The 16736-nt window shown below is 40.3% G+C and overlaps 1 protein-coding gene across 3 annotated transcripts; it reads left to right on the top strand.

The window, feature by feature from the left end:
• Positions 1-3436: 3436 nt before the first annotated feature.
• Positions 3437-14240, top strand: LOC309711622 (uncharacterized protein; the record flags this gene model as incomplete). Of its 3 annotated transcripts, XR_014278044.1 has the most annotated exons (6): positions 3437-3811; positions 3911-4001; positions 4140-4184; positions 12686-12843; positions 12916-12988; positions 13513-14240. XR_014278044.1 is itself a non-coding variant. In XM_082542039.1 (5 exons), the coding sequence occupies 4 exons, from the start codon at positions 8577-8579 to the stop codon at positions 13619-13621; spliced, it is 603 nt and encodes a 200-aa protein (XP_082398165.1). In that variant the 3' UTR covers positions 13622-13631; positions 13998-14240. The 3 variants fall into 3 exon arrangements, 2 of the variants coding, with proteins under 2 accessions (XP_082398165.1, XP_082398164.1); XM_082542039.1 differs by lacking the exons at positions 3437-3811; positions 3911-4001; positions 4140-4184 and adding an exon at positions 8577-8790 and having other exon boundaries at positions 13464-13631; positions 13998-14240; XM_082542038.1 differs by lacking the exons at positions 3437-3811; positions 3911-4001; positions 4140-4184 and adding an exon at positions 8577-8790 and having other exon boundaries at positions 13464-14240.
• Between the last annotated feature and the right edge of the window lie 2496 nt (positions 14241-16736).

Raw genomic sequence — 16736 nt, 5'->3', positions numbered from 1 at the left:
TTTGACATAAGATAAAACAAAAACAACATGAAATCTGACATACCTGATAAAAAAGGTAAAAGAAAGAAAGACCTCCAAGTAAATAATTTGCCCACTCCAGCTCCTACGACCAAATACAGACAGTGGGGAAGAGGATTAGCTCAACCCACCACAGCTCCCAAGCTAGCAAGGAATACATATTCATGCTATCATTTATGGCGCCTAAAACACATTTATGACACACACATACTACACACTTATAACATCTTACAAAAACAGGCTCAATAATGACAATAACTGAATTAAAATCGCAATCATAAACATCAGGGTGGTTAAATATGAATTATGTGTGCTTTAAGGTGCTGGAAAGAAATGACACCCACCTCTCCCACAGGGGAATTGTAGAAAAAGGGGAGAGGCAAAAGGGGTACACTGTATTTATAGTATTGCACCAAAGAAGAAGAAAAGAATGAGGAGGGGCTCTAACTGATAATGAACACAACTACAGGCTTGGAGGTCCTAAAAGTCAGGTATAAAAGGAGAAGTTTGGGGGTTTAGAACACATTTTGTGTAATTATAACAATGTTATTTATGACTCTGTTACATATATATTAGACTTAATAGTCACTATATACAGTAATTGACTTCTATTCATTTTACATCAAATTAAAACTTTGGGTGTCAGATAATTATTTATTAAAAGCTCGACATTTTAAATGAGAATAAGAAAGAAAAGTATGTCTTTGTGCCCCCTTTTCCCTGTTCATGCCCTATCGGCCCTCCTGGCTAAACTTTGCTAGATCCGCCCCTGCACAGTTACCAGCGTCAGCTACGTAGAAAAAGATCCTGGTGTAGAAAGAAATATTAAATAAATTCTAACAACAGCTGATCAAGCTTAAACGTTCTGCTGTTGTTCAGCCGCTGGTTTCCTCTTTCTGGTGCAAAGTGGACCAAAAACAAACAAGAGACACGGACTCGCGACAGAAAAGCCGATCAGCTGATCATTTAAGCAGTTTCACGATTGAAGTAGCAGCCGGAGAGCGAGAGGCAGTCGCTTGTTAAGCTTAACGTGGGAATGCTTTACAAACATTCAGAGATGGACTTACACACTTGCTTTACTTCTCTCGGGGATAACTTTGTCGGAGATGAAATGCCAGGTTGCTAGCGAAGCTCCACATGCTATCCAGACCACCGACAGGTCCCGCATGCCACAGCCGCTCTATCACGTGATGCATACTGCTCCGACTGCTAACGTTCTGAGGTGAGTTACGGCGTGTTGCAAGTTTTGCGAGGTGCTTTCGTGATATTTAATGGATCGGATTACATTTTTTATTTTTCTCCGATATCCGATCCAGTAATTTAGGTCAGTATCGGACCGATACCGATACGTAATATCGGATCGGTCCATCTCTAGTCTAAACACAGTCGTTATCAGGGTGTTTTGTTCAGCTCCAGCCTTGAGGCCGCAGCTGGCGCTGAAGGGGTCTCCGCATGAAGTGATGGTGGTTTTTACTTTAGTGCGAACAACTCATATGAATTTCAAAGCTGTTCTAACAGTCCAACACTGGTCTCTTAATCTCCCGTTGGAGAGCTGTGAGCTTTCTATGATGTTATCCAAACTTACGTTCCGTGATGTTGTCATTCTTTTTGCTCAAAGAGCAGGTTCTGAGAACTCACGATCGCAGTGCACTTCCCCAAGATGTGATCGAATTTGCGCTCAAAGGTGTGTTACAGCCCGTCTAGGCGCGGCCAGACCACAACATAAAGGGTGATCCATCCCCGTCCAACCCCAAGCAGCACGTCACACACTTAATATTTTGTGACAGGGATTTATTTACAATAAGTGCAGTTAAACAAAGGAAGGGAGCATACCATAACTTCAAGGCCAAAACAACAAACAAAAAGTAACCTATCTCAGGAAATAAACACAACTTACCTACTCAAAAGAACTAAACCAAACGACAATCACTTTCCTCCCTGCCTAACAAAACAGGAGAAAACTGATCAACCAAAAAGGCGGTCCACCCCTACATGCTCTTACATTAACATAATATTTTGACACAGTGAACGGTCTGCCGGTTGGGTTGGGCCGAGGATGAATGAATTGGCAGTCCCTGGCGGTCTCTTCTTATCCGCTGCCTCCCAGTCCTATTCTTCTTTTGAGTCGCAAACAATTAAGGTGGGCTCTATGAACATCTTTTATTGTGTTTTAGTCTATTGCCCTCCTGGCCCTGCTATTGTGTTCTTAAAGGGTTTTACGGAGCTGGAGAAAGTTTTGATTCTTGGAGATTTTAACATTCATATTGATGATGCCTCATCTAACTCTGCAGCTGAACTTTTATCTATATCTAATTCTTTTAACTTTGTCCAACATGTCTCTGATCCGACCCATTTAAAAGGCCGTACCTTGGACCTTGTCTTTTCCTTGGGCCTCCACATTGGCAACGTGTTTGTCTAGGACGTACATTTGAGTGATCATAATTGTGTCTTTTTTAATTCAATTTTAGCTCTAAACAAACACCTATGAAGTTAAAAACTCATAGACGGATAATAACAGACTACTGCTGAGAGATTCTCGATTGTGCTTGACAGTTCTCCACTTTTTACTGGAAATGATGTAAATAATCTCATTCAGTCCTTTAATAGAGAATGCAAATCCATTTTGGATCAAGTATACGGTGTACATTTTAGGACATCGTCAGGTATCAGACAAAAAATTGTCAGGTGTCAGTTGTCAAAAAAAATTGTCAGGTATCAGAAAAAAAATTGTCAGGTGTCAGAAAAAAAAATTGTCAGGTGTCAGACAAAAAATTGTCAGGTGTCAGACAAAAAGTTGTCAGGTGTCAGAAAAAAAATTGTCAGGTGTCAAAAAAAAATTGTCAGGTATCAGAACACAAGGTACCAGAGAGAAAATCTTCCTGCAGGTGGCGCTGTTGTCATGTCCCACCCGAATTGATTTCCAAATACGTCATCAACGTGTGACCGTGGGAGAGCGTAAGGTCATTGACCTCACCGGAGTTTTACCGTGGTTCAGGCTCCTAACGACACAAGGTAAGTTTAACTTTTTCTCCCTTTTGTTCATATTTTTGCCACAGTTGTGTTATATTAAGTTGCAGTTATGTTGTGAAAGTTACATATCAGAGACGGAAAGCCAGTTTTGTACGAAACCAAATCAGTACTATTTTTGTCTCGCTAATTCATTCTAGCTAGCGACAGTGGTGAAACGTGATTCAAATTTAAACTGTTCAGTAATTGTTTTGTATACATTTCAGCAAATGGACAAGCTGAAAGCTCACGAGCAGCCTGCATCCTTTCTGTCGCTCTTTTTATTTATTTCTCTTTTCTATATTGCTACTGTCGGGATATTTTTTGATCCCGATATGTTTTTTTCTGTTGTTGTTTTTAGACTTTGCTGCAATATGTTATCTGACGATGATGAAAGGAGTATCCGACTCTGGCTGGTTCCCATGACTGTACCAAAAATATATATATATTTTTTTTTATTAAAAAAAGAGCATTAAAAATAAATGACTAAAGTACACTTATTTATTAACTACTGTTCACCTCTTTCATATCAAAGAAGTGTATTTTTTGCTACACATGTTTTATTTGTGGGCACTGAATAGACGATGCTTTTAGTGTAATAGCCACATAAAAAGATTTAGTACTTTACTGGTTAATTACTTATGTTCAGTGTAAGAGGTGGGTGATCAATTAGACTGTTGTTGTTACACTTAACCTTTCAAGATATGATGATAATAACATTGTTCAACAAAGGCTTAAAACAAAAGGAAATCAGCTGTGCACTGAATTCATATGGGCATAAAATAAGGTAAGTCTGCATTTCAACAGTTTCCGTGACAACTCTCTAAAATGACAAAACATGCAGTTTGCATTTAATATAATGTAAGTCTGTGTTGTCTTTTAACAGTGAGAGGCATCTGAGACGAGTTTTAAAACTTCTAGGGTTGAAGCGAAGATGCCCCTAACGACCTTTTACTGAAATCCACAAAGCTGTGGAGGTAAGCGTTAAAACATCAGTGCAAAAAATATATATTTTCCTGAAGTCTGTGTCATGAGCTATTGTAGAAACAATAAATGTTATTTTCTGTAGTGATTTAAAAAAAAAACATTCAATTGTCTGTTTGTTTGTTTCTTAGAGTGAGATGAAACAGTGGTCTCCTGAACAAGGAATCAGGGCAATGGTAAGCTTTCAGCTTGTCCATTTGCTGAAATGTATACAAAACAATTACTGAACAGTTTAAATTTGAATCACGTTTCACCACTGTCGCTAGCTAGAATGAATTAGCCAGACAAAAATAGTACTGATTTGGTTTCGTACAAAACTGGCTTTCCGTCTCTGATATGTAACTTTCACAACATAACTGCAACTTAATATAACACAACTGTGGCAAAAATATGAACAAAAGGGAGAAAAAGTTAAACTTACCTTGTGTCGTTAGGAGCCTGAACCACGGTAAAACTCCGGTGAGGTCAATGACCTTACGCTCTCCCACGGTCACACGTTGATGACGTATTTGGAAATCAATTCGGGTGGGACATGACAACAGCGCCACCTGCAGGAAGATTTTCTCTCTGGTACCTTGTGTTCTGATACCTGACAATTTTTTGTCTGACACCTGACAATTTTTTTTCTGACACCTGACAATTTTTTTTCTGATACCTGACAATTTTTTTTTGACAACTGACACCTGACAATTTTTTGTCTGACACCTGACAATTTTTTTTCTGATACCTGACAATTTTTTTTTGACAACTGACACCTGACAATTTTTTTTCTGATACCTGACAATTTTTTTTTGACAACTGACACCTGACAATTTTTTTTCTGATACCTGACAATTTTTTTTTTGACAACTGACACCTGACAATTTTTTGTCTGATACCTGACGATATCCTAAAATGTACACCGTACAAGTAGCACCTATTAAAACAAGCTCTGCCTTACAAGAAAAGACATGCCCTTGGATAAATGACTCTATCTTAAACTTAAGGAAAATATGCCGCAAAACAGAACGACTATGGAAGAAAACCAAACTTGAAGTACAGAGGCTCCATCTTCGAGATCTCATGCTCTCCTTTAATGATGCGGTGAAAAATGTTAGATCAGAATATTTTTCTAGACTCATATCAAAAAACAAGAGAAATCCCAAGATTCTTTTTGACTAAATCAGTGCTATTGTATCCCCAGACGTGGTACCTTTAGATAGACAAACAGTAATAAACTCAGATTTTTTGTTGATAAGATCAAAGAAATCAATGCTAAAATCTCCCCAAAACTTTCTTGTTCTCTGAGTGAGGCACTCCCTTTGCACTCCTGGTCAACTTTTACAGCTGTGACTTATGATGAAATAGCAGCCCTGTTGGACAAAATGAAGCCATCTTCAAGCCCCTCAGATATTATCCCCACTAAGCTTTTCATCAATGCTTTTGATACCATTGGTCCTTGGGTTGTGAACCTTTTTAATGTTTCTCTTCAGACTGGGGTGTTCCCCAGCTTTTTTAAATATGCCATTGTGGAACCAAGGCTCAAAAAAACCTAACCTGGATCCAACTCTACTTTAACATTTGAGACCTATCTCCAAACTCCCATTTATGTTAAAACTCTTTGAGAAGGCAGTTGCTGTCCAACTTACAGCATACTTGGAAAAACACAACATCTATGACCGTTTCCAATCTGGTTTTCGTAAAATGCATTCCCGGTAAACAGACAGAGACCTAGTAGGGATGTCTGGCTCTGTTCTAGACTGGTTTTCATCTTACATATCTGAAAGGAGTTTTAGTGTGTCTGCAAACTAGATCATGTCAGAATCTACAGAGTTGCTGTGTGGAGTTCCTCAGGGCTCCGTGCTGGGACCTATTCTGTTTTTAATATACATTCTTCCTTTAAGCCAGATAATACAGCAGTTTCCTGAAGTATCTTATCATCTTTTTGATATTCAGCTATACTATTCATTTAAGCCTTCTGAAGCTCTCTCTGCTTTGATTGACTGTTTAACCAACATTAACCCTTTAGAGCCGATCGGAGCGGACACGCTCTGTTTTGCGTAACTATTTTTAAATCCCGGTAGCACTGCAACCACGTAAGCTAGTGCAAAAATTTGTTTTGCATATGAAACCGGAGGAGTTGTACTTACATCTTATGCCATCAGCTTGTCCTAGGTCACGGTTTCCTTCCACACAAAGCTTAGCAAAAACTGCATAAAAAAGAGCTTGCAGCAACAAAAACATAATATTCCAGAAACACGCTTTGCCGATCCGATCAGCTGTTCATAACACTTCCTACGTTGGAATAGACGTCAGCGCGAACTTTTGCATTTCCGCCATTACCTGCCCGAAACCGGAAGTGACGTCATTTTCGCGGAAATGTAATCTTTTTTACCATCAGGGCCTCAGGGCCTATACTGGTCTTTTTAAAAGTTATCTTTGACTTTATGACTTTCTGTGTCGTTTCTGGGATGCTTAGGACTCATATTGCACTGCTGGAAATAGTTTATTTTGATGCATATGCTGCTTTTTTGCAAATTTGCAGTATAATATTTATTTTCGTTTTTCCTGCAGTGTATAAAAATTGGTGTATTTCAAAAATAAAACTATGAAGACACTCAAAATAAATTTCCTGTGGTGGGAAACTATTTTGTGCAACTTTTTTGTATTTACAGTTTTGAGGGATAAGCCTCTTAAATTTCTCCAAGTAGAAATATATGTTAAAAAAGCAAAAACGATTTTCAATTTTTTTTTGTTTATTGCACTTTTTTGCAATTTATGTAATTACTATGCACTTAATGAATACATATTATTAAAATCTGGGCTATAATGGTTGTATTGATGTATAGCAACTTGAAATGCTCCCAAAAATGGCTCCACAGCATGTAAAAATATAATATAAGCTCTGGCGAACTTGGCTTTATGGTAGGTCTTAAAGGGTTAAACAATGGTTGAACAATAATTGCTTATAGCTAAACCCAGTCAAAACAGAAACTTTGATTATTGCACCAGACAGTGGAATACCTGATATTAAACAGCGACTGGGTGATTTAGGTTCCTCGCAGAAGCATCCATCCATCCATCCATTTTCTTCCGCTTATCCGGGGCCGGGTCGCGGGGACAGCAGCCCTCTCTTGGCTCTTGGCGAAGGCGGTCGCACTTTTCTCCTCTCCTCCTTCCCCTTATCTTTTCTGCTTAGCCTCTTGTGTCCTTGTCTTGTCTCGTGTGTATTACTTTCCCTCGAACAATCTCTCACTGTCGTTCTCTAAAACCTAAAAGAGAATTATGGATTTGATCAACTGGTCTCTGAATGCTATTGACACCCTTTTCTCAACGAGAAGTCTGGGTTCAGGAGAGCCCGAGTGCCCTGGAGGGACTTTACCTGCCGGATACACGATGGACGGGTGGCAGAACTGGAGGATCATGTGCCTGGCGGGACTGTTGATTGAGGACGCTGAAGATATCTACCTATTCGGAACCATGATAACAGGGTTCTTGCTGATCGGAGCTGGCTTGGCCCTGGCTTATCGGAGAATTAAGAGAGCGGAACCAGCTGTTCAAACCCCCCCAAGGCTGCCCGCTGGAATTGAAGCGATGGGACGAGGCGCGACCTCTCACAACGAACGCAGCATGGTTAACACCTTGAAGGCGCTTACAGCTGCCGTGAAGACTCAAAATAACACCATTGAGCGTATATTGGGATACATCAAAGAGAGGCCTGCTCAAAATGAGACCCTTGAGCGAAAGTTGGATCACATCGCAGAACGGCTCACTGCAGTTGTGGGGTCTCAGAATCACAAGAATGACAACACCACGGAACAGAAGTTTGATACCATCATGGGGAGGCTCGCGGTTCTCCAACGGGAGATTGAGAGACCAGTGTCGGAGTGTTAAAGAACAGCTTTGAAATTCTCCTGAGCTGCTCGTATAAAAGAAAAATCAACAACATCAACATGCGGACACCACGGCGCCAGCTGCACGGGCCCAAGGCTGGAGCTGAACAAAAACTCCCTGATAACGACTGTGTGATGACTATTCTTCCCATCCCATGCAAGGCCACCTGGGTTGGCTAGCAGACTGTTTACTTAGCCTGATAGGGTGAAAGACACTGTCTCAGCTGAACTATGGACACACACATACACTTACACTGATAAGCACTCACACATCCCCCCTCCCCTTCCAATGCCTTCGATGCTTGTTGCCTCCTGGGAACACGAGGCGGGTCTGGGCCCGCGCTGGAGAGTCGGCGCAGTGGCAGGATGGCTGCTGTGTTGCCTGGGATTACTCTTTATCCCCTACCCAACCCTGTTGCTGGTCGCGTGCTCTATAATGTTGCACTGTGGACATTTATGTTTTTTTCTCTGCAGAGGAGTTTTCTTGTTTCCTGTTCTCATGCTGTCCTCCTGTAGCCCAGCATGAGTAGAGGTCTCTTTTTTTCCTCTTGTACTTGTCCCATTGTAGTGTACATTTCAGTGTTTTTTCTGTAATGCAACCGTTCTCTGACTTGTATCCCCATGCATGTGATGTCTGTGTTGTGTGTGTAAGGTCGGGGGGCGGGTTCATTCCACTGCAGGGCAACCTGCCACTGCATGTGGCGAATAAATTTGAACTTGAACTTGAGCAGAGGAGCCCAGACCTCCCTCTCCCCAGCCACCTCCTCCAGCTTGAACACCAAGGACTTCCCAGGCCAGCCGAGAGATATAAGCATGTCCAGCGTGTCCTTGGTCTGCCACAGGGCTTCCTCCAGGTGTTACATGCCCAGAAAACCTCACCCAGGATGCACTCAGGAGGCATCCTTGTCAGGTACCCGAACCACCTCAACTGGCTCCTTTCGATGTGGAGGAGCAGTGGCTCTATTCTGAGCCCCTCCAGAATGGCCAAACTTCTCACCCTATCTCTAAGGGAGAGGCCAGCCACCCTTCGGAGGAAGGCCATTTCTGCCGTTTGTATCCGCGATCTCGTTCTTTCGGTCACTACCCACAGCTCGTGACCATAGGTGAGGGTAGGGACGTAGATCGACTGCTAAATTAAGAGCTTTGCTTTTACACTCCGCTCTCTCTTCACCACAACAGACCGGTAGAGGGTCCGCATCGCTGCGGCCGCTTCACCAATCCATCTCCCAGAACCAGAACCTTAGAAATCTAGGTGTTATTGTTGATAAAGCTTTTTCTTTGGAGGGACATTTAAATCAGATAGTAAGAACCTGCTTTTTTCATTTAAGGAACATTTCAAAACTTAGATCCATTGTGTCAACAAGTGAACTCGAGATGATAATCCATGCTTTTGACTCATATGACCCCCTGTTTTTGGCTGCACTGGCTACCAATCCAATTTAGGTTCCATTTTAGAATTCTAGTTTTAACTTTTAGAGTCTAAAAGTTAAAACTAGAATTCTAAAATGGAACCTAAATCGGATTGGTAGCCAGTGCAGCCAAAAACAGGGGGTCATATGAGGCAAAAGGAAAGAGAGAAGAGAAGGCCCTGTAATGCTCTAAAATTTAGAGCATTACAGGGCCTTCTCTTCTCTCTTTCCTCAGCTTTCCTGTCCCTATCAAACATAAATCCAGTTTTCTGTCTCTGAGACAGGTTTATTTTGGTTTGAGCCTTTCTCTGTATTATTGTAGGGTCTCTCAGTTTGCATATATGTGACTGCTGTTGTGATTTGCTGTTATACAAGTAAAACTAAATTGACTGAAATGAATTGATGAAAATCTCCTTCATGCTTTGGACCTCATATTTGGACTTCCACTGTAAAGCTACACACAACTTCTGCTCTTTGATTCAACTCCCTTGAGTCTCTTATCTGCTTAAATTGTCATCAAACAACAAGGCAGCTGGTCTCAGCTAGCAATGAAAGCCAGACAGTTGTCTAATTACTTTTGATGCTCTGAAAATGGAATAGCCTGTTCAGATTTAGAATTCAGCCACATGCAGTAAAACTGAACAGAGAGAACGTCACAAAGTAAATGGTTATTAACCCAGAGTATATCAAGGCAGCAAATTCTTCAATGGCTAAGTCAGTCATCTGAGCATGCTTTATGGTTACTAAATACACAACTGAATGAAACAAGCAGCAACTGAAGGTTAGCTGCAGCAAAGGCTTGGCATCTGAAAAGGAGGAAACACAGCATTTGGTGATGTCCATAGGTCTTAGACTTTAAACAAGGATTCCGTGTAATTAAAATTATATTAATTTTAAATATTGTTTGATTTAAAATCCACTGTGGTAGTTTATAAAAGCCAAATATTTTTTAAAAAGTATACTCGTCTATATTCCTATAAGCACTTTTATAAAACAACTACACTAGAAAAAGTCAGCAATCAGATTTGATCAAGTGCTTGTCAGTGGAATGAAATGGCTTGATCTGCTGGAGTGGGAGTAAGATTAATGTCTGTGTGTCTGTGTTTCCTTTTGGTTCCCAACTCACATAAAACAGGAGCAGAATGCAACTCTGTTGCCCCAAAGGACAACGGCTATACTAAAACCTTAATGTTTTATAATGTTTTGATTGAAACATGATGATATCAGCTGTTTTTAATAGATCATTTTTGCTGATGTCAGCATTTTTAACATGGGAATCTAATGTAGTAAGTTAATCTTTTTGTGTTGTTCTGTCATATAATGTCAAATTGAAAGAATAGTTCTTTAAAGAGCTTAAACAAAGAAAGAACTTTTGTCTCCCAATGACTAATATATTGCTTTAAAGTTTGGAGATGGAAACAAAAAGATGTTTCCTAATGTGTGGCCCTGATCTTTGACCTATGACCTTGAAGCATTACATACCAAATGCCGTGATGGGAATAACAGCGTAAAAAGTAACGGAGTTACTAACGCCCCTACTTTTTTCAGTAACAAGTACTCTAACTAATTACTATTTCTAACGTTACAACACCGTTACTAACAAGAAAATGCGGTGCGGTCACGTTACTATTTTTCAACAAACAGACGGTTGAAGCTGTGTTTTATGGCGTTATTTTTTGCCACTATTCTGGGCGCACATAAAAAAAAAATTTGAACGCACGTAAAAAAAATTGCAGGTGCAAGTGTTGCATTTTGAGGAGAAATTTATTTTGAGTGAAGAAAAACTAAATTTGAGTGAACAAAATTCATTGCTGCATGCAAAAAATGTGTTTCAGTGTTTGCTATTATCCATACACACACAATAGCAGCCCCTCTCGCTCAGTTTTTGCATTTGCGCTTGCTCGCAATGTGTTGCTTGCGCTCTCAACATTTCTGCCCGTGCGCGTTCAACTCTTTCTGTACACCATTATATTTGTGCCACAAAACCAGCCAATCACAGACTTGGATGCAAAAAAATCTGATTGACTGTTTTGGTGTCCAATAAGCTCGAAATGCAATATCCCAGAATCCATTTCGTCCAAAACTCAAACGAGGCAGTGGCGGAGGAACACAGAGTGGCGGAGTTTGAAATATTACTCTTTCTGGGTCACAAAATAAACTTTTAAGATATTTTCATGCGAGAATGGTGCTGTGTAAACTTAAAATATCTGACCGATTTATCAAGGCATCACATATTTGCAATAGTGCTCTAACGTTTACGGAGATGCCTGTTACCCACCAGCTGACTGCATAGCTGGACTGGCCTTATAATACTTTCTAAGGATATTCATTGATGACATTAAATACATTGAAATATTGTACTTTGTAGGTAGGGTTCTGACATAAACGGTAGTAACCAGACCGAAAAGCAGCGCACATTTCAGTGCTTTTTTCTGTGCTTTTTTTCCTGAGATGTCATACACTTTGGATTCTAGCCAGTCATTTTACCTTCCGAGGATAGTAGGCGGGACCAGGTATGTACGTTCTTTTAGAGCAGAGCTACAGATTAAAAATGTCCAAAGCGAAGCGGTCAAAAGTCTGGCTGTACTTCACAGCAAAAGATGCAAACTCAGCAGCCTGCAACAAATGCTTTAAGGTGATACTGTGCAAAGGAGGTAACACCTCGAATCTGATGAAACACCTGGCGACGTATAGCATTTTGTTAAAAGCCGAGAAATGCACCGTATTTGATAGCTTGCTGCGAGACCTCACACCGTTCACATCTACTGTGGGTGGGTTGCCTGTTATCAGACCCGGAGTTAGCAACATCCCCCAAAAACCCAAAGATTAGAGTCCTGGCCCCTAGCCCTGCCAGTGTAGCAGAAATGATGAGGATGATGATGGCAGCAGCAGCCATTCTTCTCTGCGTGAGCAGCTTAATGTTGTTCGTGTGTAATTTACGTTGAGTAGGCTAACCACGTTATTAAATTAATACATGTAAGGTGAACTAGCAAACACCTTTGTAGTTACATGCGGCTGTCTTCTTGTTTGATGGCAGATACTCCCTTCACCCTGGCCAAAAAGGCTAAAATGACCAAAGAAAAAGTGGAAAACAGCTAAACATGAGAGGTTTTTGGACAAAGTTTGTGTTTTTTCCATTGATTAAGCACTGCTTCCAGCCAAGAGTGATGCCATATATGCCCCATAGCTGCAGAAAAAGCTAACATTGTTATCTTTTTACAGATAACAATGTTATCTTTAAAAACAGCTGAACATGAGAGGTTTTTGGACCAATTTTGTGTTCTCCATTCTTTAAGCACCGGTTCCAGCACAGTTTAAGCACCGGCACCGTTTCAAAAGTACCGGTTTGGTACTGGTATCGGATAAAACCTAAACGATACCCATCCCTATTTGTAGGTGGTCCTAAAAGATTCGCAGCCTGTGCAACTGCTGCACTTCTCCTGCATGTGCAAGGCTGGAAAAGCTCTGTCCAACCATTGTGTTGCTCTTCTGTTTCAATTCCGATGTTAAGCTGCACTGAAGGTGAACAACAGTGGCATAAGCCCAGAGTTATGGTGAGTGCAATGATCGCAATATTTTTAATGTAACTTTATATTTTATAATTAATTTTTACCATATTGTAATAGTGGATAAAGCCTGGCCCTATTGAGAAGATGGCTGTGCTCTCAGCCAAACCCAAAACAAGAAAGACCGCAGAGGGTAAGTGCTTGCTACTGATGGGGTTTCAGAAATCATCACAACATTCGTTAGGGCAATAATATTTAATAAAGAATGGGGGGGGCAACTTATTATTGTTAAAAGGCAGATTCTAGTGGCAATATAGTGAGTTATAGGGCCTAACAACTAATAAAAATGACTTGTTTCAGCATTTATAAATTTAAAGTTTTGATACGCCATGGCAAATGTAATGAATAGGAAAATCGGTCTCTTGTCCCCCAGTAGCACTATGACATCATCACATTCTATCTGAATTCTAATCTGAAAACTGAAAATCTATTTAAAATTATTATCTTTTTTGTTACATATCATTCAGGAAGTGTTTTTCGGATTTCACACCTCTAATCATTAGTCATAATGTTCATTTGTAAAAAAAAAAAAATTGCTATCATTGTGCCTGTAATTGTAGTAGATTTCGCCTTAAATTTAAAGTGTGTGTGCGTGTGCGTGTGTGTAGTGTACCAAACTTTCTCTGATGCTGACTGGCCTGTGATCTGTTTGGCAAGGTGCAACAAGGAAGTCCACTTTCTTATCAGCAACCAGCCAAAGAGAAAGTGCAGACTCTTCATAATGCTCCACCTCCACCATCATTGCCACTGCAAGACTACAGACTGAAACCATCAGAGTGCATGTTTGTCTTTTCCAGGAAGCAACAGCTGCACATGAAAAGTCTGGAGGTGAGCATAGAATATGCTACGCGAGACCAGAGTGAGTGTGCCGATTGGTATAATGTGCGGAGACCATGAGTCGCTGCATCTCATTTTAGAGAGATCTGTCATGTGAGCAAACACTGGATTGGTGCATCACCAGATGGTATCATTTTTGACCCCTTGGAGCAACCTCAGTTTGGCCTAGTAGAAATGAAATGTCCAAACATTAGAAGTTATGTAGATGCACCTTACCTCAAGGTCATCAGTGGGGCATTGCAGCTTAAACCAACACATGCCTGTTATTGGCAAGTTCAGGGCCAGCTGCTAACTACAGTTATGAGTTGGTGCAATTTTGTAGTCTCCACTCAAAAATATGTTTTCATACAAAGAATACAGAGGGATGAGGGTTTGATGGAGACATTCCTGACTTTAATGTCATAAACTTACATGGTGGGCAAGGGCCATTGTATTATTTACCTGTTGTTTTGATCAAAATAGAAAGCTGTTGGTAAAAGTAGGTTTGGTGAAGAGTTCACACAGACTAGTTTTGTGTTAGTATTAATATTGGCAGTGTTTGTGTTCAAATCATGTTTTTTTTGTTGAAATAAATTTGATATCTTTACCTTTATAAATCTCAAAGTATGTCAAATAAAGTTGATAATTTGAAATCTATGTGTGTTTTTCTTTCAGAATTCCAGGGAAACAGTATTTAGCATCTTTAGAAAATCTATTGCAGTCAATAAGAAGCGCACAGAATGGAGCAATAGACAATGCGGTTAAAGTAAGGCAGTTTTATTTGCAGAGTTACAGTAAAACATCAAGTGATTTATTATTGAACTTTAACCAGGAAAGGGGGTGTGTTAGCTGTTTATCAATTCTACTTAGTAAAAAAAATTTGCTACTTCCATTGTTGGGAGGTAACTAAATACATGAATTTAGAGTAATAACAATATTCTAAAGATATTCAAAGTATTCAGAATACAGTACTCTGATTAGACAAAGTAATGGAATATGCTACAAAATACATTTAAAGGCAAGAATTCAGTATTCAGTAACTAAATACAATTGTAAAGTATTCTTCCAACACTGGCTACTTCTCCCACATACTACAAAATACACTACACTACACACATTTCAAGCTTTTAATCAACCACCCATTTTTTGACCAGGGGTCCATATTGATAATTTGTGAGGAGACATGCAACAGTAAAAATTTGGTTCATACTCCCAGAAATGGAGAGAGGGATGACAGTGTCAAAAAGTTTGTTTTCTTTAACCCTCCTGATGAGCCTCTCCACGTAGACCCTAAAACGTGCAATGGACTGGGTTCTAAGGACATCCATCTCTGACATTTGAGCTTGCTTGGACAAAAAAGCTGGGCGATGGACTTTCCGGGCACTAGCTTATCTACCAGAAACCCTTTGTCCACCATTATATCCATCTCAGGCGTTAGGAGGGAGGTGATGCCGGAGTGACGGAAAATCTTATTCTCACTGATGGAGCCTTCAAAAAGTGCTGAGGCAAATGTCATTGCTCCATGGGGGGACATGCCAATAAGTGCTTTGAAAGTGCAGTGTGTCTTGTAAGTTGAAAATACCTCACTCTGGAGCAGAAGGGAGGAGGGTGTTTGGCACCTCATTTCAGTACAGTCAAGAATGACCTGGGTATTTTTATAAGTCCCACTGAAATCCGTGGGGCTGTTTGCTCTCACTCTGCCAGGTGCAATCCAGATGGAGACAGATCCAAGCAAAGTGTACAAAAGTTGGACCATGACACAAGTATTCTACTCACTGTAGATCTGTGAATGTTAAAGTTGTGACAAAGCTCCCTTTGTGCCGGTTGCCAGATAATTCAGGAACAAGAAGAGCTCATGAAATGGCAACAATTTCTGGAAGAGAAAAAAAAATGCTGCAGTCATAAAAATGCGCAACACACACAGATCAAGCAGGTAGTAATTTTGTAGAATTTACAGTTGGTCTGTTTACAGGGCTCTCGGTGGATGTGCTGGTGGAAAGGCTCTTCTGACCACTGGTGACTAGAGATGGACCGATCCGATATTACGATACTGACCTAAATGACTGGATCGGATATCGGAGAAAAATAAAAAATGTAATCCGATCCATTAAATATCACGAAAGCATCTCACAAAACTTGCAACACGCCATAACTCACCTCAGAACGTTAGCAGTCGGAGCAGTATGCATCACGTGATAGAGCGGCTGTGGCATGCGGGACCTGTAGGTGGTCTGGATAGCATGTGGAGCTTCGCTAGCAACCCGGCATTTCATCTCCGACAAAGTTATCCCGAGAGAAGTAAAGCAAGTGTGTAAGTCCATCTCTGAATGTTTGTAAAGCATTCCTGCGTTAAGCTTAATAAGCGACTGCCTCTTCTTGCTGCTACTTCAATCATGAAACTGCTTAACGATCAGCTGATCGGCTTTTCTGTCGCGAGTCCGTGTCTCTAGTTTGCTTTTGGTCCACTTTGCACCAGAAAGAGGAAACCAGCGGCTGAACAACAGCAGCACGTTTAAGCTTGATAAGCTGTTGTTAGAATTTATTTAATATTACTTTCTACACCAGGATCTTTTTCTATGTAGCTGACGGCTGGTAACTGTGCAGGGGCGGATCTAGCAAAGTTTAGCCAGGGGGGCCGATAGGGCATTAACAGGGAAAAGGGGGCACAAAGACATGCTTTTCTTTCTTATTCTCATTTAAAATGTCTAGCTTTTAATAAATAATTATCTGACACCCAAAGTTTTAATTTGATGCAAAATGAATAGAAGTCAATTACTGTATATAGTGACTATTAAGTCTAATATATATACCCTAGTAAGCTATAGTACTTTTTCCTTTGGGAAGGTACCATCTGTGCAGTCTGCAATTTTGTTGAAGAAAGATGTTGAATCTATTTAATATTTCTTGAAAAATAATTGATTTCTGTGCATTTTTTTCACACTGCATCAAATTAAGGTTGATTACGGCGATTAAGCATCATGAGGTGGAGCGTGAGGGGTGGTTCCCTATTTTTTATTTATTTATTTTTGTTGTTGCTGGGAGTTGGAACCCTATTAGTTAGGTTG

The sequence above is a fragment of the Aulonocara stuartgranti genome (genome assembly GCF_965226115.1).
Source record: "Aulonocara stuartgranti genome assembly, chromosome: 7".
In the NCBI taxonomy this organism is placed as follows: Eukaryota; Metazoa; Chordata; class Actinopteri; order Cichliformes; family Cichlidae; genus Aulonocara; species Aulonocara stuartgranti.
The sequence above is the reverse complement of the archived record's forward strand: the minus strand, read 5'-3'. Positions and strand labels throughout refer to the sequence as shown.